At 50.1% G+C, this 20,372-nt stretch overlaps 2 protein-coding genes across 2 annotated transcripts in view; both read right to left on the reverse strand.

The window, feature by feature from the left end:
• Nucleotides 1-622: 622 nt before the first annotated feature.
• On the reverse strand, nt 623-3,682 carry DPM2 (dolichyl-phosphate mannosyltransferase subunit 2, regulatory). The gene is made up of 4 exons (XM_061476513.1): nt 3,640-3,682; nt 3,165-3,254; nt 1,292-1,394; nt 623-1,011 (listed from the first exon to the last, which is right to left on the reverse strand). The coding sequence occupies exons 1-4, from the start codon at nt 3,640-3,642 to the stop codon at nt 953-955; spliced, it is 255 nt and encodes an 84-aa protein (XP_061332497.1). The 5' UTR covers nt 3,643-3,682; the 3' UTR covers nt 623-952.
• A 460-nt stretch (nt 3,683-4,142) lies between these two features.
• Nucleotides 4,143-20,372, reverse strand: part of EEIG1 (estrogen-induced osteoclastogenesis regulator 1) — a 39,230-nt gene continuing 23,000 nt past the window's right edge. The window contains exons 5-12 of the mRNA XM_061476598.1: nt 16,512-16,628; nt 16,005-16,051; nt 13,298-13,461; nt 12,070-12,174; nt 11,615-11,804; nt 11,324-11,445; nt 10,081-10,150; nt 4,143-9,232 (exon numbers count right to left, since the gene is read on the reverse strand). Of these exons, the coding sequence (XP_061332582.1) occupies nt 9,187-9,232; nt 10,081-10,150; nt 11,324-11,445; nt 11,615-11,804; nt 12,070-12,174; nt 13,298-13,461; nt 16,005-16,051; nt 16,512-16,628 (861 nt within the window). The 3' untranslated portion in view covers nt 4,143-9,186. The remainder of the gene's footprint in view (nt 9,233-10,080; nt 10,151-11,323; nt 11,446-11,614; nt 11,805-12,069; nt 12,175-13,297; nt 13,462-16,004; nt 16,052-16,511; nt 16,629-20,372) is intronic.

The raw sequence follows: 20,372 nt of genomic DNA on the forward strand, positions 1-20,372 counted from the left end.
GGCCGGGAAGGGTTTCTCACCCTGTGGAGCAGCACCAACACTGAGGCAAGGCAAGAGGGGTGGATGGAGGCCTGGCAGGCTCTGCAGGAGCTGCGGACAAACCTCCATCCGGAGCCGAGCCTCTGGACCACGCACATGGGTTTAAACCACTGCCAGGCTCAGCCCAAGGCACCCCGAGCCACCAGCATCACCCCTGGGCAGGACCGGAGGTGACGGGACACGCTGCTGCCTCGTAGGGGAAGCTCTCAGTCCATGTGGGAAGGATCAGAGCACCCCAATCCTGCCCTCCCCTTGCTGGAGCTGCCCCATGGCACAAGGCTGGGTATGCCCAGGCCACCCAGTCAGGGTGTTTCCATGTCTGATGTTTCCCAGTGCTCACATGCCACACAAGGGTTCCTCTTCAGAGAGGTCAGATTGGACTTGAGCAAGCTGCTCTAGTGGAAGGTGTCCCTGCTTGTGGCACGGGGTTGGAGCTGGATGGGCTTTAAGCTCCCTTTCACCCCAAACCTTCTCTGATTCTATGATGAGCTCCTCCAGCAGGCAAATGGAGAATACAAACTTGCCTTTTCCAAGCCCAAAGTCTCATTTCTTTCCTCTCAAACACCACTGAGAAACCCCCACAAATCATACGTGAACATTTAATAAGGACACAGGAGGAACACACTGGACACAACAAGAGCAGCAGGCAAGGATCACCCAGAGGCTGAGCAGAGGGTGGAGGTTGGTCCCCAGCCACTGCAGCCCAGAGCACAGCCCCAGTTTGGAGCAGGTCCCTCACAGCAGGGCTCTCTGGTCCCTCTCTCAATGAGCCCTGAATGTCAGGTTTGGTTCCCTTGGTCAGCACGGTGTAAACGGGTTTGTCTCTGCAGGAAGGAGGGTTTGGTGCTGAGCGCTGCCTGCTCGGGGCTGCAGGCAAAGTCTTTTCTTGGCTCTGGCGCCTTCTCACCCCCCTTCAGTCCAATTTCTTGACAGGCTTCCTGTTTTTCCACATCACAACCGTTATAAAAACACCTGCAGTGAGAAAGAGAACAGATTGGGACAGGAAGTGTCTGATTACAGGTGCTTTGAATCCCACTGCAGTGAGAAACGGGCCCCGAGCAGCGTGAGTGAGACAACTCCTCTGTGCAGGGCCTCAAACAGCCCACGTTACACCCAAACACCAGCCCCCAGAGCCTGTGCTGCAGCAGTGGCCACAGGGAGCATGGCACAAGTGTCACAGAGGCCCCAAGCAACCCTCTTCCCTCTTCCTAATTTAGAAGCTTCTAATTAGAACAAGAGGAATGACACTCACCTATAAAGAGCAGCAGCAGCAGCCCGGCCACCACGGGGATGAGAACCGCGTACTCCCTGGGCAAGAAGTACTGGTGGATGCTGTGGTCGCTGTCGATGAAGGGCTGCAGGGCACAGAGAGGGCTGTCAGGAGGTGGCACAGCACCAGGCCCATGCCCCAGCACCTGCAGCCTCATGGTTTCCAAAGCAGGATGGAAATACCAAGCAGGAGATAGCTAAAAATAGGGCTGCCAGACCAGGACGTGGCTGAGGAGGCTGCAGCGTTCAGCAGATGACAAGGGGCAGGGATATGAGGCCCATAAAACCCCAGGCTGGGCTCAGCTGCCATCCTGCTCGGTGCTGAGCACAGTGAACCCCAGGGCTCTCTGCCCTGCAGAAAGGAGAAGCTGATCCTGGCTCTGCTTCGTGGTGATCCTGCCAGGATCCACTGGAAGGCTTTGGACACTAGAGAGCAGTGTAAGGATTCCTGCGCGGCAGCGTCCAACAGCACAAACACAGCGGGAACAGAGCAAGCAGGGGCAGGAGGGAACTCAAACCGGTCGGGGGTTGGAGGGGAAGCTGCCAGGAGCCATCAGCCAGGGCTGCACCAGGCCTCACGTACATGGAAAGCTCACAAGATGTTTCTTTCCAGGAAGAAAATCATTCATGAGGTTGGACCAGATGATCCTTGAGGTCCAACCTGGTGTTCCCTGATTCTAATGACCCTGAAATGGACAAACCTATCAGGCTCAGAACCACTTTTCCAGAGCTCTGCATTCATAGAATCATAGAATAGTTAGGGTTGGAAAGGACCTTAAGATCATCCAGTTCCAACCCCCCTGCCATGGGCAGGGACACCTCACACTAAAACCATGGCACCCAAGGCTCTGTCCAACCTGGCCTTGAACACCCCCAGGGATGGAGCATTCACAACCTCCCTGGGCAACCCATTCCAGTGCCTCACCACCCTCACAGGAAAGAATTTCCTCCTTATATCCAATCTAAACTTCCCCTGTTTAAGTTTTAACCTGTTACCCCTTGTCCTATCACTACAGTCCCTAATGAAGAGTCCCTCCCCAGCATCCCTATAGGCCCCCTTCAGATACTGGAAGGCTGCTATGAGGTCTCCACGCAGCCTTCTCTTCTCCAGGCTGAACAGCCCCAACTTCCTCAGCTGTCTTCATACGCGAGGTGCTCCAGCCCCCGATCATCCTCGTGGCCCTTCTCTGGACTTGTTCCAACAGTTCCATGTCCTTTTTATGTTGAGGACACCAGAACTGCACACAATGCTCCAGGTGAGGTCTCATGAGAGCAGAGTAGAGGGGCAGGATCACCTCCTTCGACCTGCTGGTCACGCTCCTTTTGATGCAGCCCAGGATACGGTTGCTTTCTGGGCTGCGAGCGCACACTGAAGCTGGCTCATGTTAAGTTTCCCATTGACCACCACCCCCAAGGCCTTCTCCACAGGGCTGCTCTGAATCTCTTCCCTGCCCAAACTCTTCTCCCTATCAAGCTCTCGGTAAGAGTGATCTCTTTCCCTATTTACCACTTTTAATTCCCTTTAGAGTCAGCAATCCAGGGGACTACAAAAGCAGACACCACCAGCATCACCTCTAGAGGGACCAGGCTTCAGCTGACAGCTCACATGAGCTTTGGATCTTACCCTGGCTGGGTCAGCCTGGTTTAGAGCAGCAGGGCAGGCAGCGTGACTGAAGCTTGGTTTTGCCCAGGCACACCCAGAGGGGGCCAGCAACAGAGGAAGCTCTGCCCTCAGTGTTCGAACCAGGAAGCTGGCAAGCAGAGCCCCACAGGAACACATCAGCACCTAAGCAGGGCCCGGGCAAACACCGTGAGGGGGTGAAGAGCCTGGGTTGTAGCCGCCAGGAGCCCCGTACCAGTACGATGATCCAGAGCGTGTAGTAAACGAAGAGGAGGGCGCTGAAGGTGACCAAGCCGAACCCAACCACCTGGTCTGTTGCTGTGGCCTGCGGAGGGAGAAGCGGTCAGAGCGGATCCGCACGCTGCGGGCCCAGCGCTGGAGCGGCTCATGGGCACCGCCATGAACCTGGGGACGGGGCGGGGCTGAAGCACGGCGGGGCCGGGGGAGCCTCGGCAGCACGAACACCGCGAGGGCAAGGGCCGGGCCCCGCTGCGGGAGCGCTCCCGCCCGCTCCTCCCAACAGCGGGGCCCGGTGCGGCCCCGTGAGGCGGCGGGGCCCAGGCTCGTCCCCGGCTGCCCCGCACTGGTTCCCGGCCGCGGCTCAGCGCAGCCCCGCCGTGTTAACGGGGCTCCCGGAGCCCGGTTCCCCCGGCAGGGCCCGGTTCCCCTCACGGCGCCCCGGGGCGCGGAACGAAACCTCCCGCACTCACCATGGCGACCGCCGGCCTCCCTCCCCGCGAGCCCCGCGCTTCCGGGGGCTGCACCAATCAGAGTGCGCAACGTCACCGTGCTCGCCCCTCTGAGACCAATCAGCGCGGCTGGCGCGGAGCATGACGGGAGTTGTAGTCCCGGGCGGAGCTAGGCCTGGCGCCCAGCCGGTACTAGCGCAGCGCCGAGCCAGGGCGCATCATCCCCCGTCCGGAAGGGATGCCCGTGCTGCGCTGCCTCCCCGTGGTACCCGCTTACAGCGGGGTCAGCGACGGGAGAGGAGCGCCTCCCTCAGCAACGCGTTGTGCTGGTGTCGTCTATGGACCCCAAGGGCTCAAACCCAGCTCCAACACCCGAGGTACTCGGGTCCTGTATCCCAATCACCAAGGGGATGGTGGAAAGCAAAGCCAAACCCGATCCCAACCAGCCCTAACTTCCCCCTTCTGCTTCCTTAGCAGATACTGGGGTATATTTAAAGCAAGAAACAAAGGGAGCAGAAGCAGTGTGAAGTACCAAAACCCCTTTATTCCCCCCCAAACCATAACAGCATTTGACATTATATTGATTTTCCTCATATATTTGTTATTTCTCTACGTTAGGAACCAGATACAGAAAATACAAACACGATCTCTGTTGAATCAAAGACGGCACAGCATTCCGTTAGAAAAAAAAAACAACACAAAGAAACAAACCCCAAAACTAGAGGAGCAAGATAAAAATGGTGAAAAATAGTCATTCCCTCCAGCCCAAACTCTCCAAGAATCATCATCATCATCATCAAAATAGAGCAGTGGAAGTAGCTTCTCTTTCTAAACGCACTTTAAGAAACAAAGTTAGAGTTTTTTTCTCTTTAGATTTCAAAGTAAAAAAATGTTAAACTATCTCTTTTTCTTATTTTCAAGCCATTTTGGAAGTTTGCATAGACCCATTCATTCCCTTTCCAAAAATATCAGCCATCTCTCTATAGAATCTGATAGAAATCAAGTGCGCGCCTCCGCTGAACAGCACCGAGCTCCATTGGCTTCCAAGAAAATAAACCAATATCTCCCCTTTCCCCCCACAAAAATACGGGCTCTATCATTATTCCTTATGTTTGAGACAAGTTCTGAGGCTCAGCTGCATCCAAATTCCTTGTTACTTCCCAGTTTTCCACGTCCGCTCCCTTCCTGATGGGGCAGGGGCGATGCAACATGGAGAGGGCATCAGGCTCGGGAGGGAAGCGAGGGGGAATTTGGGGCTCACACCCCAGCCAGGAAGTGGCTCTTTAAGGACAAACGCCTGCGACCAGGCAGCGCTTGTAGGTCCTTGCTCCTTGGGGACCAGCCTTGTCCACAGGGCCGTCACCGGAGCAAGAGGTGATGGGGTAAAGGAGGGTGAATCTGCAGCTCCCGGGTAAGGCAGTGAGGAGGGGAGCAAAGGAGGAGGGGTCCCCCTCTCCAGGAGGGGTGTTTTAACCTACGTGCTCTAAGCGTACCTGGAGTGAGGTTTTCCCAGAGGTTCACAACACGTTGCACGTGCAGAGTCCAGCTGCAGGTGCCAGAGGGTTCAAAAGAAAACAGCGACGACAACAATAAATAAGTCACCCCCCTCCTACGAAGATGAGACTGAAACGGGTGCTCTGCAGGGCTTGGGACCCTCTATAAACTGAAGCAAGCGTTAAAAAGGGTCTTATTTGTAAGGAGGATGAGGAGGGGGAGAGATCACGTGCCTGCTGCCCGAGGGTCAGGACAGCACGAGGGCCCCCATTTAAAGTGCTGACCATACAAAAGATGATGGAGGAACAACATCCTTCTCCCCCCTTTTCTTTTCCCTCCCTATCACAATTTCCAATTGAAAGCCATCTCCTTCACCAAGTCACAGCTAAGCCTATTCTTACAGACATTCACTCAGTTTAGATTGGTTTAAAAAGAAAAGAAAGTTAGTAAAACAAAAAAGTTACATTGAATTTCCCAACTCTTTGCAATGGGCTTTCACCAGCTAAAGGTCCAGGAACTGGCTGAGCAGAGCCCACACATCTCACCTGGCCCCCAGTCCAAAGCAGAGGCCAGCTCTGCACTCTGGATCAGCTAGGCAGGAGCAGCCCTGCTCACCAGCATCACAGACCATAGGGATGCAGAGTCTTGCCAATAAGGTCCTTTTAGTTTAAGCCACCTCTGAATCCCCTGAGAAGGGGAACGATGTGGGGAAGAGCATCCTCCCCCTTCAAACCCCCCCCCCCCGGAATAAAATATCAATGAAACAATAATGCAAGTCAAAAAAAAAACAAACCACCAGCCTGCTGGGTTTATAAAAAAAAACCTCAATAAACTTCACAACAAAAAAGAAAACCCCAAAAGGAAACTAACCAGAGGTTTGGGTCTGAAACTGATGCACTGCTTCAACGCTCAAAGTCCACTGAGGAACAGAGGGCAAGCGATGCCACAAGGAGAAAAGTGCTCGTGAGATGCAGCTTCCCGAGGTGGCAGCGAGTCTGCAGGATGAGGGATCCCACTGCCAGCACCACTGCCTCCATGCCCACCAATGGGCACTGCAGTGGGAGCTCTGTGTGGGATCCAGGAATAGGAACAGACTGCTCCTTCCTCCTGCTGGGTGCCGCAGCCCTGGCTGTGCTGCACCAGGCTGAATGGCTAGGGCTGCTTTCTAATTCAAAAACAAGGGTAGGAGAGCTAAAAAGCTACGTAAAGACCAGGATCTGTGGAGTCAATAATGTGGAGACAAGGAAGAGACACCCCATGAGACACAGTTATCAAAAACCACAAGCAGTGATGTGCCAAGCCGCTGGAGAAGAAGCCAGAGATGTGCTCAGGTTGGCCACAGCTATGGAATGGAGCAGGTTATGCCTCTGCCAGCCTGGGAAGATGAGACCAGCTTTCTGGAAAGCTCAACTGCTTCTCCTTTTGCTTTGCTTGGAAGAGATTCCTCCCTCTGTGTGTCCCACTGGTGATTTCATGACAGGCCAAGCTGCCAGCACATCGGAGCAGCTGACTCTTGCCAATGGAGCCCAGAAGCAAGCCCTGGATTCCAACTGCTCTGACAGCCAGTGCCATTGTTTTCCATGGGAACAGAAGCAGAGCAGCACAAGTGAGCTGGGTTTTGGCCTCTTTCCTGGCTTATGTTTGCTCCTTTCAAGTCCTGCTTGGACCTGATTCCCCCCCAAAGGGCTTTGCTGGTCCCTGGGGAGCAGCAGGGGCTCTGCGCTATGGAGCAGCTCTGCAGGCAGGGTGGAATACCCATTGCTGTCTGAGCCTGCTGCTGCCCTCACCCTGACCAGAGCAGAGGGTCAGGCCAGGCCTGACTTTCTGGCAAAGCCCCAGGGAGAGAGAAAAGCGAGTGGTCCTCCCCTTCCTGCAGACACACAGCTCCCCGGGAGCAGGGCAGGATGCTCACCCGCCTGCGAGCGAGTGCCAACCCTACCCAGACTGAACGAAGAGATCACCATTAAGAACCTCCAGCAAATGTGAAAGAGCTTTTGTCCTAGACAGACTCTCTGATCCGATACTTCTCCCCTACATTAAACCAAAGCAAGGTGTTGTCTGTAACCCCTCTTCTTACCCTAATCCAAATTTAATTCCCTTTGAAGGGAAAGGGTGAAAAAAGATCCATACCCTGCATGTAGTCTGTCCAAATACAGAAAGAAACCTCTTGACTCAAAGAGAGAAACTGTCAAATCAGAGCAAGCAGCTGTATAGCTTTGCCACGCTGCCTAGCACCCTCCCATGCAGCCATCCCTAGTGAGCAGGGCAGAAACAATAAATCGAGGTCCTTTCATTCCTTGTTTCTCATTCTGCTGAATTCCCTTTTCCAGTAGCTCATCTGCATGCATTGTGGCTGCAGAGACCACAGCTCACCCTTTTTGCTTTCCCATTAAGAAAAGGCTTTCCAATAACTAAGAATTGGAACAACACTGTGATCAGTGACAAGTTTCTACTTGCTGAAGTGTGTGCGCACACACACACGTGTGTCAGAGGAGGGCACGTCCCCAGCCGTGCCCAGGAGGATGCCACTGCTCCGAGTGCACCACAGTCCACTGGCAAAAGAGGAAAGGGCACTACAAGGAAATAGCTTCTCAGCTGAGAGTCTCTGTACAGGAAGGGCTGCAAGCACAGCCCCTGGCTGGACTTTGCCTACATCCTCGCCTGCAGTTCAGCTGCCAGGAGAAGATGTGAGAGCTGAAAGGGACTGACCGACATCTCTGCCACACACTGCAAGGAAAAGAGGCAGCTCAAGCATCAACCAACAGCAGGAACCAAACCCAAAGAGGAACAATTGAAAGATCAACCAGAGAACAGTTTGAAGCCTTGTCAGAAGAGTTCACTCGCCACACAGCACGTAAGAATGGCTGCCGTGGCTAATGCAGCAGAAGACACCCATCCTACCTTTGAAGGCAGAGACAGTGGCTTCTCCCCAGCCCCAAAAAGAACCAGCACAGGCACAGATCCCCACTGACAGGGCAAGAAAGGCCAACCAACACCAATTCCCTCCCTGGAGCAGGCCAAGAGAGGCAACTGTTAATCACCAGCACAACAGAGAGACCACCACAGTCAACTGCACCCTGCCCTAGCCCAGGGGAGGGCTATCAGATAGCCAGATTCTTTTCAGAGTTCAAGAAGGGCACTTCCCTTCCTGAGCCTAAAATAACAACAAAAAAAGAAGAAAACAACAACAAAAAAAGAGGCTTTGTATTCCAAGCTCCGACAGTGGCTATTTGCTGGCTCAGTGCAGCAAACAGGGATCACACTCCTGGAACAGCAAGTAGAAGCCTCTTCCAGGTAAAATCTGGAACCTCTAAAGTGCTCCTGCTAATGCTAACAGATGAACACTGCCCTTCCATGCCCAGCAGTGGAAGGGTGTAATGCAGTTAGTGGTATAACAGCATTAGCATTTAACCATTATCAACTCCCATCTGGATCGTGGTAGTTTTCTGAAATGCACTTTTGGGAAGTGTTTCCTATGAGACAAGAGGATGATTGGGGATTTGAGGGCAGGAAGGTGAAGTGTACACCATAGCATACCTTGTTCCGTAAAAACCGTTGCCTTGGAAGGTGATGTTCCCTTGCAGAGTCAAGGGGATAAAGCATCCTGCAAGTGGCCATTTCACTGTGTCACCCACAAGCAGCTCTCGGTTTGGTTACAACGGTTTCCCCCTCTCCCCCAGTGGTTTCAAGAGTTCACAGTGGTATAAACCCAATGCTTTGGGGAGACAGAAGCTGAGAAGTCCCCTGCTGCAAGTGAATGGGTGGAGTGAGGGATGCACATGAGCAACATCCTCTAGGACTAAGGATAAGCCCAACAGACACCTTACATCTGAACAGAAACAGGGGGAAGGCAGGCACTGGAAGAACTGGGAAGTGGAGAAGGGTAATGCCAACTCAGGGAAAAGTGCATGATCTAGAGTGGTCTCGGAGTAGTTCTGCAGTGCAAATGTATGGGGAGGGGTGTGGAGAAATCCCTTCTGGAATGCTGCATGAAGAGAGGTAAAGGTTGGCATCCATGTGGCAGCGGACTGGGTAGGGGGCCTGTTTCCAGCAGCTCTACCCTGTTCTTCACATTTAGTGGGTTTCAATCACCACTGGCTCGTAAACTCCAGATGAGACCCTGGGGAGGCAGCAGGGAAGAAGAGGAGAAAGCCAGGTTATTTCCCCCAGTCACTTCAAGTTGTTATTCTGAGCTCTCCCCTCACAAACATCACCCTCTAACCCCACACCAAAGACTGAGAACAAGGAGCCAGTCTGGCCAGGAGTCAAAGCTCATAACACAAACCAGACAGCTACGCGGCAAGCTGACACCAGAGCAATTGAAAGAGCTGGGTGTAACGCATGAATCCTAAAGGACAGAGGAAAAGGGGGAGTATCCTGCGCAAAGAGCCAGTGTTCCTGGCTTTGCTGTGCTCCCCTATTTGTCACCAACTTGACAGATCTTTGTGTTACCATCATTGTCTGGGTGGTTTTTTAACCTCAAAAGGTGCTGTAAAGATTCAGACTCAACCAGCCAAGACACTGCACTAAGAGCAAGAAAAAGCTGTGTTTATTCTCAAGTCTTTCATGAGAGAACAAGCCCTCAACGATGATGGAGGAGGCAGGGAAAGGGGACAACAAAGCAGATGCTGCAGTCTTGCTGCAGGCCAGCAGGAGGCAAAGCTCCCTGTGGGCGCAGCAGCAAACAGGAACCAACCTCTACCATTTTGTCCTTTCATTCCTTACTTCAGTTCCTGGATCTAACAACTAGGAGCACATTATGTCTCCTAGCTCCAGCTGAGAACTGCATTCATAACCCAGCGCAGCTGGAGCCTGTCACCAAAGGGATCCCAGGGGTGTTAATGTGGGTATAAAGCCACCATGTAGCACATGACATTTAGAAATCTCTCCTGTAGCAAAGGGTGAAAGTTTCCTGGGTAGAAAGAGCCAAGCAATCCCTCCGGAGCCCCTCTGCCATTGGAAACCTACCTGTTTCCCAGCTGAATACCGCTCAATGTAGTTGTTCCGTCTCTGCTCACAAACAGCCTCAGGTTACTGTCTGTGGATAGAAAATGAAGTAAACCATGAAAATCCAGAAGTACCAATGGCTGCCGGGTGCTCCCCTCCCAGACACATTACACAGCATGGGAACAAGTGGGTTTCTGTGCATACATAGTGTTCCCACAGTAACAGAGCCTTTGGGAACTCCTCTGCTTGCTCTGAAAGGGAGCCTCATGTACAAATCAACAAGTGTTAAGCTTTGGAAGAGTAAATGCAGGACATTAATTCAGTGATACTCCTCCAGCTGCTTCTTTGAAGGCAATTCCATTGATCCAAGTTGTGGGCCAGCTTAAACACATCCGAATGGATGAGATGTAGGGCCTCATCCTGCTTTTGTAGGCTCACTGGAGGAGAAGCTCAGCCTGTTCTGCCCATGAGAGGTGGCTACATTCAGTCTAGTTTTAACTCAGGCTAAGTGAGGTGTAAATTCACATATGATAAGAGTGTTGCCATGTGCAATGATTTAAGGTGACTAATGGTAACTATACAAGCATGAATAACCTGGGCTCAAGTTTAAAACTTACCAAAAACCTCAACAAGATGAATGAATAACCTGGGCTCAAGTTTAAAACTTACCAAAAACCTCAACAAGATGAATGAATAACCTGGGCTCAAGTTTAAAACTTACCAAAAACCTCAACAAGATGAAAAAGACTAAACTGGAAAATTCAAACAAATGCAGTGATATTTCTTACAAACAGATGTGACTGCAGTGGAGAAAACCCCTCTTTAGGCTCTCAGACCTGATGACCAGCACACTGTGACACACCTTTCTTCCCATCCTTTTGCAGAGATGGGCTGTTTCCCTTCCAGTTGTGCTCTCCTACTTTAATAAATACCCTTGGGCTGACCCTGGATGAAGGCCACTAGAGCGGTACAGAGAGTTGATGTAACTGATTTCCACCGTGCTGAAGAACCAGTGTTTTTCCCTTCTCATCCTTTCTGTTTGAGCTCTGCTGTATTGTGTAGAACAGCAGCAAGCGCTGTTTGCTAATGGATGTGCAGCTCTTCATATGGTTTGTTTGTTTACCATAGAAACACCCAGCAAGCACTGAAAGCAAACTGCTCCCCAAAAGGGAAGGGAGTCCATAGCAGATCAGATCTGGCTGTAAAAGCTTGTGAGCCTTGCTAAAGGAACAGCCAAGACATCCCCTTTGAGACCTCCTCTCACCTTCAGTATTGCTGACATCTGTGAAGTCCTGACTCTGCATTATTTTCTCCACTATATCATCAGCATCGATCCTGGTGTCATCCACTCGTGTTGGGTGACTCTCCACTGAATCCTTTTTCCTCCTGTGGAGAGGAAATAAAGGGAAAACTGACTCAGCTTTTCAAGACACAGACTTTCATTTACTGTCAAGCTTCTCTTGGCAATAACCTTCTCAGTGACTACAATCCAACCTATTACTATCTGAAGATAAATGAGCAGATTCTGAAGGGGCTTTGCTGCACAGTTACTCACCGTGAGGGTCTATCCAGCAGAATGGCTGGTCTAGGGGGGCGAGGGGGCTTCTCCAGCTTGTGGTCCCGCTCTCCCTCAGGACATTCCACTGTCATGCTCAGCCCCCCGGATGCACTGCTGCTGGTGGAGGTGTTCCGGCGATGGGTCAAGTCAGACATACTCGAAGAGCGCGAGTGCTCCGTGCTGTAACCTGCAAACACAGAGGGATTACAAACCAGATCACCTCCCTGTCCTGGCAGCACAGTTAATAGGCAGGACAGCTTCAGAGCAGCATTTCTGCTCCCACATACAGAGGTTTAGACATACATCTATGAGCTCATCTGCAGAGACTAAACAGGAGACTGGTATTAGAGCAGGACAAGAGAACTGGCTGCAAATCATTCTCACAAGAGCTCACTGCAGGGAAGGAAGTGGATAGGGCCAGTGCTGGCAGAGCAGTGTGGATCAATAGTTACCGGAGATCTTGGACTGCTGGCTAGCATAGCTGGAGTTCCGCGAGTGCCCTGAGTGGAAGACTTCCTCTGGGCTGGACAGGTTCTGATCTGGTTCTTCTGGGACACCTGCCAAGGAACAACAGGACACTGCTTACACCGTATCCAAGCCGGCACATTGGACTGCAGGGATGCTGGATCAATCAAAGGGCAAGTCTGCTGGCACAGCCCTACTGTACAGGCTAGCACAGAGCTTAGAAGGAGCTGGGGAGCAGGGAAAACAACAATGAGCTTCTCTGGCAAGTTGCTCACTAATTCCAGCATCCAGTGTTGGCATTTACAAGCATATCTGGGGGCTTAAAGGCTCTAGAAGGGCAGGTAGTGTGTGAAGCCATCCATAGTTAAAAGCATTAAGTCAAACCCAAGAAAACACCAAATGGTTGCTGGTAGTGAAGTATTATAACCTCTATTTGTGTGCTTCTCCTGTTACTACCTTTCCCCTTCTATTACCATTACAATTCCCCTTCTATAATTTCCTTATTACTTGTGAGAGAGGCTGTGCCATCTAAATCACATCTGAGCTTGATAGAGAGGCCTCAGCATAACCTCTGCTCCTTCGCCATCACCTCTGCTTATCTCTCATGCAGGAAGCATATCCAGAAGTGCACAACTACAACACGTTAGCCAGTTTAAGAAGAGCACTTGCAGAGAGTGTGCTAAGTCACTGAGGTAATAATGAGCCCGGAGTGCTATTTTGGTGCAATGTATCTGCCTGCACTCCAAATGTACTAGGAAGGGAAAAAAAGCTATGTGAAAATGCAGTGCCCTTGAAAACAGGCTCATAGAGAAGCCAAAGAACTCTGCATCAGCAGCTGGAACAAGGCCATGAGACCTCAAACCAACCTCTAAAACCTTCAGAGGAACTTTTCTAGAAGATAAGTCTGAGCAACAGAAGAGCTGAGTGGAGAACAATGTTAAGTGCCTTTGAACACAGTGGAAAGCAGGATGAGTGCAATTATTAAATCCCCAGCAAAAAGAACAAATTCCTTTATCTCCACTAACAAACATGCAAACACTAATCCTTCCTCTCCTCAGCTACACTTCATAGATGGTTTTGTTTTCCTTCCTGAGCAGAGGGGTGAGGAAAACATGAAAAAATAAAGAGTTTCTGTGCTTGTAACTGTGCGGAAGAGAACAAAAGAGTGTCCAGACACAGCCAAGCATTGCATGGCTCCAGGACAGGCATTCATACCCGAGCTCAGAATGGCAGCTCTTGGCTTGGTCTGACGCAAGGAGCCAACCGTGGCTGAACCGCTGCTGCTGCTGCTGCTGCTCGTGGTTCCCTCGCCCTTACAGGTCAGCTGCAGGGAAGAGTCCTGTCCCGGTATGGTGATGGATTTGGCAGTGGAGGGAGGCCTGGAATCACAAGTGAAGGAGGTTACAAACAGCCAGGCAGAGACTGGGAATCACCCCAAACCACCAGCAATTCCCACTCTACTATCAAGAGCATTCCCCCCGCTTGCTGCTGGCAGCTCTCTGTGACTAATGTGACACTGGATTTCACGCTCCTACATGCAAGACTCAGGTCTTGCCTACCTCACACTGCATGTGGACTGCATTACAAGAAAAAGCAAGTTACTGACTTAATCTAAGGCAAAAAGAGGCCAATAAATTGTAAGGACAACAGGGCTCAGAGCCTTAGCTATCCTCCAGAGCTGCCCTTTCCCCAGCACGTGTCCAGTGGCCAGGTGGCTTCCCAAACAGGAACCAGTTTGCTGTTGTTCAGCTCTCAATTCCAGCACCCTTTCATTACACCTTTTTGACTTGGGTCAGAAAGCAACCTTTTATCCCAGCAACCCCGTCCCCCTGTAAGAGTACATTTACAATGATCAAATAACCTTTCCTTTTTTCAGCTGATGATTAAACTCCTTTGCAGAGAAACTAAAGTGTTTTTCCAGCTGTCAAAATCATTTTTCCTGGTTATTCTGTGTGCTCCCAACATCCCTTTGTAAATGCTGACTGCGAGTGCCTGGAGATCCCTCCCTTCCTCCAGAAGTGTTTTTGGGTGGAAGCCACAGCATGTGCAGTGTGGCAAAGTGAAAATTCCTGTTGGAGCCTTAACTTCCCTGTAGCCTGAAGTCTGAACTGGAACTAATGGATCATATTATGCCTTTTAAGTGAGGAATGAGAAAGAAAAACTCCTGTTTGCCTCACTTCGAGCTCTGAGAAGATGCTACATAAGAGGATCTTGACAGCATTTTGGGAGAAAGTATAAAGCAGTGAGAGTGCTTTATGGGCAGCCAAAGAGCTCTAAAGGTTTCAAGAAACCCATAGCATGCCTTCACAAGGAAAAAAACCCTCCCTAATCATGTTCCTAGTGATTTACATGCACCAAGGTATTTGGAGACTTTGCTTTGCAGGTTAATGAGGCCTTTACAGCGTTAATGAAGTACTGTTCCTGTGGCAGATGTCGGAGCAGCCCCTGGGCTGGAGCACAGGCTGCTCTGCCCCCTCCACAACACCCAGGAGGAGAAGGTTCATGTGAGCACTGCAGAAAGTCAGTGCTCGGAAGTGATTTCCCAGCACAGTTTAATTCCTGCCTAATCCTCTAATGAGTGCCATTTATCAAAAGCTCTACTGATCAAGAGCTATTCTACACGCAAAGCTTCCATTTCCAGACAGTTGCACATCGTCAACATGTAAGGAAAAAATGGAAATGACTGGAAAAATCCTTTAAGAAAATTAGGAGGTTTAACTTTCACACTGAGCCTACTTATATTAAATGGATATTCATACCCAATTCTGTATCATTTTCAGGCACTTTTAACACTGGGACTTGCTTCCCCAGTGAAGGAGCAACAGTTATTTGTGCCAGACATATTATTGCCAGTCATCCTAGTACCCTAGATTTAAAACATCTGTTACTGCTAAAAAGTTATGGTTTAAGAGATCCAAAACTTCTTTATTACACTTCCTTCTGAGGCAGAAACTCTGCAGAATCAGATGACACCGCACTTCGGGTCTGAATGCTGCAGCGCTATGAAAAGCCATTCACAAAATAAACCCACCCCAAATCATGCAGCATTTTACAACAAGAATGTAAGTTGATTTATACACTTCAAGCTAGCTCCTAAAATTAGACCTTTGAGCCCAGAATACCACAGCTACAAGAGATGGCCTCAAGGTAATGCTTTCTTCTCTCATAGTGTTGGGAGTCACTTGGCAGTCCTGCTGTGTACAGTCACACACCTTACACAGCTTGGGCTGGGAGTCCTGCAATGCTATAGGTGCAGTGTAATGTCAAATGTTGCTGGTATATTTGTTAACGGATCCTCCATCAATTCCTTAAGCAACAAAACTGCTTCACAGCTTAACTGTACTTACTCTTTCCTACCACGATGTATTAACAAGTACACAACTGCAGTTTCTCTGCTAACTAAGACAAACTATGAACCTGGGTTCCTGTAGAAAAAAAGGAGAATTAAAATGTTCCAGCCTTGCAGTTTTTTTGTTGCTGTTTCAATCTGAGCTCCTTATCCTGTGTGATATGTGCTGAAGCGTGTCCTTTTCCAAGCCTGTTTTCTTTGCTGACCTTTCCCTTCCAGGAGGTCAGTGAAACCAACCCTAGAGCTATGAGAAATTCTATTCTTGAGGCAAAACATGAAGTTTGTCATCAACAACCACTGGTTTCTAAAACCTAACTGATACCAGCAGAGAAAATACTGTGCACAACCAATAACCAAGCTGGGAGAACCACAGCAGAGACAAAGATTAACAGCACAGGCTGGCTGTGCTATTTAACAACCCAGACCACCAGTTTCAAGCTTTCCCCTGTATTTCCCAATATCAATCAAGGGCATCTTTTCCCCTTCCCTATCAACTTTAGTCTCCAGCAAGAAACTGCAAAAGGACCAGATGTCCTAGTCTGCCCAGCATGGGATGAGCACCCAGAAACTCACGTTTTGAAGCAGGGGTCCCCTGACAGCAGGGACATTCCAATCGTGACCTGGAGAGGGGGACAAGGCACATCATTAACCATGCTGCAATGAGTTCCTCACTTCACAACAGGCAGGAAGTCAAGGGCTAGGTGTAAAGATTAGTAAAACCTAGTTTCTTTCCAAAGGAAATCAGCTTCATGGATTTAGGAAGGTATTTCCCTCCCTGTCCCACATTACTGCCATCAGTAACTCTCATTTGCAATGGTTCAGCAGGACACCAGCCTCAGAACTTGTTTCCCCCCTCCTGCTCATGGTTTCTTTGATGACAGAGAATGTATAGAGGGTCATGGCTTGGCCAAACAGATGCCAAGATATCAAAGGGCAACTCTGATAATGGGAAGCTTCCCAAGTCAGACTAGCAGCATAAAAGGCTAAATCCTGTCTCTGTACATAATGCAGAACCTCCTCTCAGGCCTGGCACTGCAGCTGAATAGTAGGATTTCACTATGGCAGTACTAGCTGTTGTACCTTTAGGATAGAGTTGTCCTGTCGGGTGTTCTTAGTATCGTATCCTTCCAGCAAGCAACAGCGCACAGTGGATCCAGAGCCTGCAAACTCTGCCAGATTGAGATCAGCAAAGCCCAGCTGTAGCCAAGAAAACAATGGAGGGGAAGGGGAGAGAACAAAATATAGTCAATAAAGGGATTTGCGGTGTCACACAGACCACAGGAAGAGAGAGCATCTGTGAGCAAGGGCAGAAGCAGGAGCCAGTGCACACAGAGTTGTGGCTGTGAAGCCCCCCAACTCCTGAATGAGCAGAGTCATATTCCTAATCCCAAGGCATGTTGGAGGCCTTCAGGAAGCCAGCTCCATGTGGAGGAAGGACACAGAGCAGCGGTGCTGGCCAGGACAGTGTTAACCAGCCCGCAGCCGTTGCATAACCAAGGACATGGAAGGCACTAGGTCAACGATGTGGAAAAAACAGAATCACACATACACAAACATAATAAGGCACTCTTTGTATTGGGCCATCCCAGAATGCAGTGGAGCATGTGAACCAGGAGATGAAAGGATATTGTTACAGAGGAAAGTGACACTGTCCTGAAAAACAAACCTGAGCCTCGGAGCACAGCAAGCTGGAAACCCAGAGCCATGCAGTAGTGTGTGCCCCACTTTGTCCTGGAGCAAAGGTTCCTCAACACTGCTAAGATTTAACCGGGAAGTGGTATGTTTGACAGGCAGAAGGGAAGAGAGGTATTTGGAGAGATTTAGTTGTGAGCTCTCTAAACCTTCTCTAACAAAGAGGAGCAAATAGGGAAGGTGAATAGGGAATGCTGAAGAGGACAGGCAAATTCAAAGAGGGTACTTATCTACGTCTCTAAAGACGAACACAAGGAAGAGTACGTTTGTGTTTCTGCTCTAATTCCTGGTGTATTAATACAGTGCTTCAAAGAAAAAGTTACAGCTTCTTTTAAGCAGAGCTTTAGCAATAGAAGTCAGTTGTGTTTCATCTAATCTGATCAGGAACAGATGCTGTACCCCATATCTGGCCAAGCCATCCAAGCATGGAAACTGCGTCACTTCAACAGACAGGTCACCTTCCATGAGAACACAGAAGGGGGGTGGAGAAGCAGCTTGGACCTAGCTGCTACTCTGTACATCGCAGTGCATTTCTCCTGCCCTGGTGCTGACAGCTGGATGGCACAACAGGGAGCCCCAACCAGTAGCACCATCTGAAGGAAATGTGGTGCTGTCAACTGTGGAAGCTGATAGGGAGTCAGAGCACAAACCACAGTCATTGCTGTATGAACCCTGGTTCCCACTGCTTCAAATCAGAAGCCTAAACCACAGTCTGCACAAGATATGTGATCCAAGGGCAGACAGTTGCAGGATTAGCATAGCTGCTTCCTCCATCTTATTTTCAAAGGGGAACAAGAGCTGATGGCAAAGGGATACAAGAGTGTGGGATACAGCAGGAACCACAGGGCAAATAAACCCTCAAACCCTAACTTTTCTCCTTCTTTTCTCTGTTCATAAGAATTCCCTTAATGCAAGTGTTTCTCCAGATGTTCCTGACTCCTCTAGCCCAGGATGCTGCTTGCTGAGTATTGCCTGATAAGGAAAAAGACAACCCCAAAACAAACAGTGAATTTTTATCTCTGCGAGATAAACAAGAGAGGAGAAAGCCACAGAGGGAGCTGCAATCCATCACTATGACGAAACTGGAGGACACAGGAGACATGGCATGAACAACAGTGCACAGGAGGGACCCAGATCCCTCTTCACCACAGCACTAACTTCTCAGAGATCACCATCAGAGGACAGAGTGTGGGAGAAGCCTCCAGCCACCCATATGGTGTGCTGAGGTCAGAAGCTCTTCTCAGGAAGCAGACTCCCAGTATATAGAGGAAGGATCCCTTAACAAAAGGATGTTTTCAGATGTAACCTTTCCGAATAGCTTCCTCAGTTTTCCAGCCAGCTGATGGTGTTTCTTCCAGCTCAGGGAAAGAGTTTCCGCTCGATCAATGCTTCCTGTAGGCTTCCTCTTTGTGACCCCTGACACTGAAGTGACATTAACGTCAAAGCAAAAGGTGCACGAGTGGATGGAAACTGTCTTGAGCACAAACAGCTCCACCACTCTCAGTCCCTGCTGAAGAGGGACCAGGTAAAGAGGCATTCATAAGCTGCATCTTCCTCTACATCTGCTGCCACGACTGGAGGAGTTTTCAGCTGAATGAATGTAGTTTAAAAAGGTGAGGACTTGTTTAGAATGGGAAAATAGATGCAGGGACATAACATTGTGCTAGAAACATTAGGAATCCCAAGTTACTTCTGCCACAAGGACCTGCCTGGAATAAGCCTGGTCAAGACTGCAATGCTTAATCCCCTGGTCTGATGTGACATCCCTTGTTTCTGAGCTGCTGAAGTGCTTGGGTCGTCTTCTGTTGAGTTCTAGGAGAACATGACTGCCTTCTACAGAGCAGACTAAGCATGAGATGGATACTTGAGATCTGGTCTCCCTTCCTGGGCTGGAGCAACAAGGACTCTTTCAAAATGGCACTAAACACAACTGGAGACTGAGCAAACAGGCAGTAGGTTAGAACATGGCCTGAATAGGAGCCCAGGTTAACTCCACCACGAAGACATGTGTCCTGGGTTCAGCAGTAGCAGTCATGTTTTTTCCTTTGTGTTAGCTGGTGCAGTGCTGTGTTTTGACTTCTAGTTTTGAGAACAGCGTTGGTGAAGCCGATGTTTTCGGTTGTTGCTAAGTGATGTTTACCCTGACCAAGGACTCTGTGAGGCTCATGCTCTGCCAGGGAGGAGGGGAAGCTGTGAGGAAGCAGAGACGGGGCGCCTGACCCGGGCTAGCCGGGGAGGTATTCCATACCACAGCACGTCATGCCCGGGGTGGGGGGTAACTGGGAGTTACCCGGAAGGACAGGAGCTTCCGGGTGGAACTCGTTTTCTTGGCCGGTGGTATCGTATTCTCTTCCCTTGTTATTTTCCCTTATCATTGTTTTAGCTGATAGTAGCGGTGGTGATTTGTTGCTGGACTGTTCTTGTCTCAACCCGTAGGAGTTGCACTCTCTCGATCCTCCTCCCCGTTCCTCCGGGAGCGGGGAAGGGGAGAGCCCCGGTGCAGGGAGGGGGGGGGAGACGAACACGGACCTTGATTGTTGTCAGCTTGGCACCACTCACTGGGAGTGAGTGAACAAGTTACCTGACTGGGTTTAAACCACGACAACATGCCTTCAGGCTTTCATCAATTCTGTGTTTCCAAACCCTGTGGGACACTTGAGGATGGACTCGACGGGAGGAACAGGCTGATGCATTTACTTTGTCTCAGAGAAATATCTGCAGAATGGAGGAATAACCTCCCCCTCAGTGAGAGCTTAGTGAAAGAGAAACTGATGGCCCCAGAGACCACGACCTGACCAGCAACAAAAAAGGAACAGCGTGGCAGCACCACTGCCCTCTACCATGCAGCGTGGTTCACCCTCCAAAGCCAGTTACCTCCATGGTCTCAGGAAGGGTATTGATTAGAAGAAGCTCTTACAAGGATGTGCGTGACCTGAACATCTGTTTATTAGAAACCAGCAGCAGTGACTCATTTTCAAACAAACATGGTTTTGAGCTCTGTGTGAGCTCCATTTCTAAGCCAACATTGTCTCTTGATCCGGCACACAGAGAAGGGGGTGTCCCATTGTCTCTTCCATAGCACAGGCAAGGAAACGGTGGGGAGCAAACCAAAACTAACATCCCTGCTGATGTGTTTGCTTTTTGCCTCCGTGTCTCCTGTGCTTTGGAAGGCAGTGATTCTGCTGTAGGTTTCTGCCTGCACACAAGGCAGCGAGGTGCCTACCCCAGCCACAGCTCCCTGCTGCGTTG

This window comes from Pezoporus flaviventris, unplaced genomic scaffold (genome assembly GCF_033815535.1).
Source record: "Pezoporus flaviventris isolate CSIRO_AGI_PZ_B2104156 unplaced genomic scaffold, CSIRO_AGI_Pfla_v1 ptg000097l, whole genome shotgun sequence".
NCBI classification, from domain to species: Eukaryota; Metazoa; Chordata; class Aves; order Psittaciformes; family Psittacidae; genus Pezoporus; species Pezoporus flaviventris.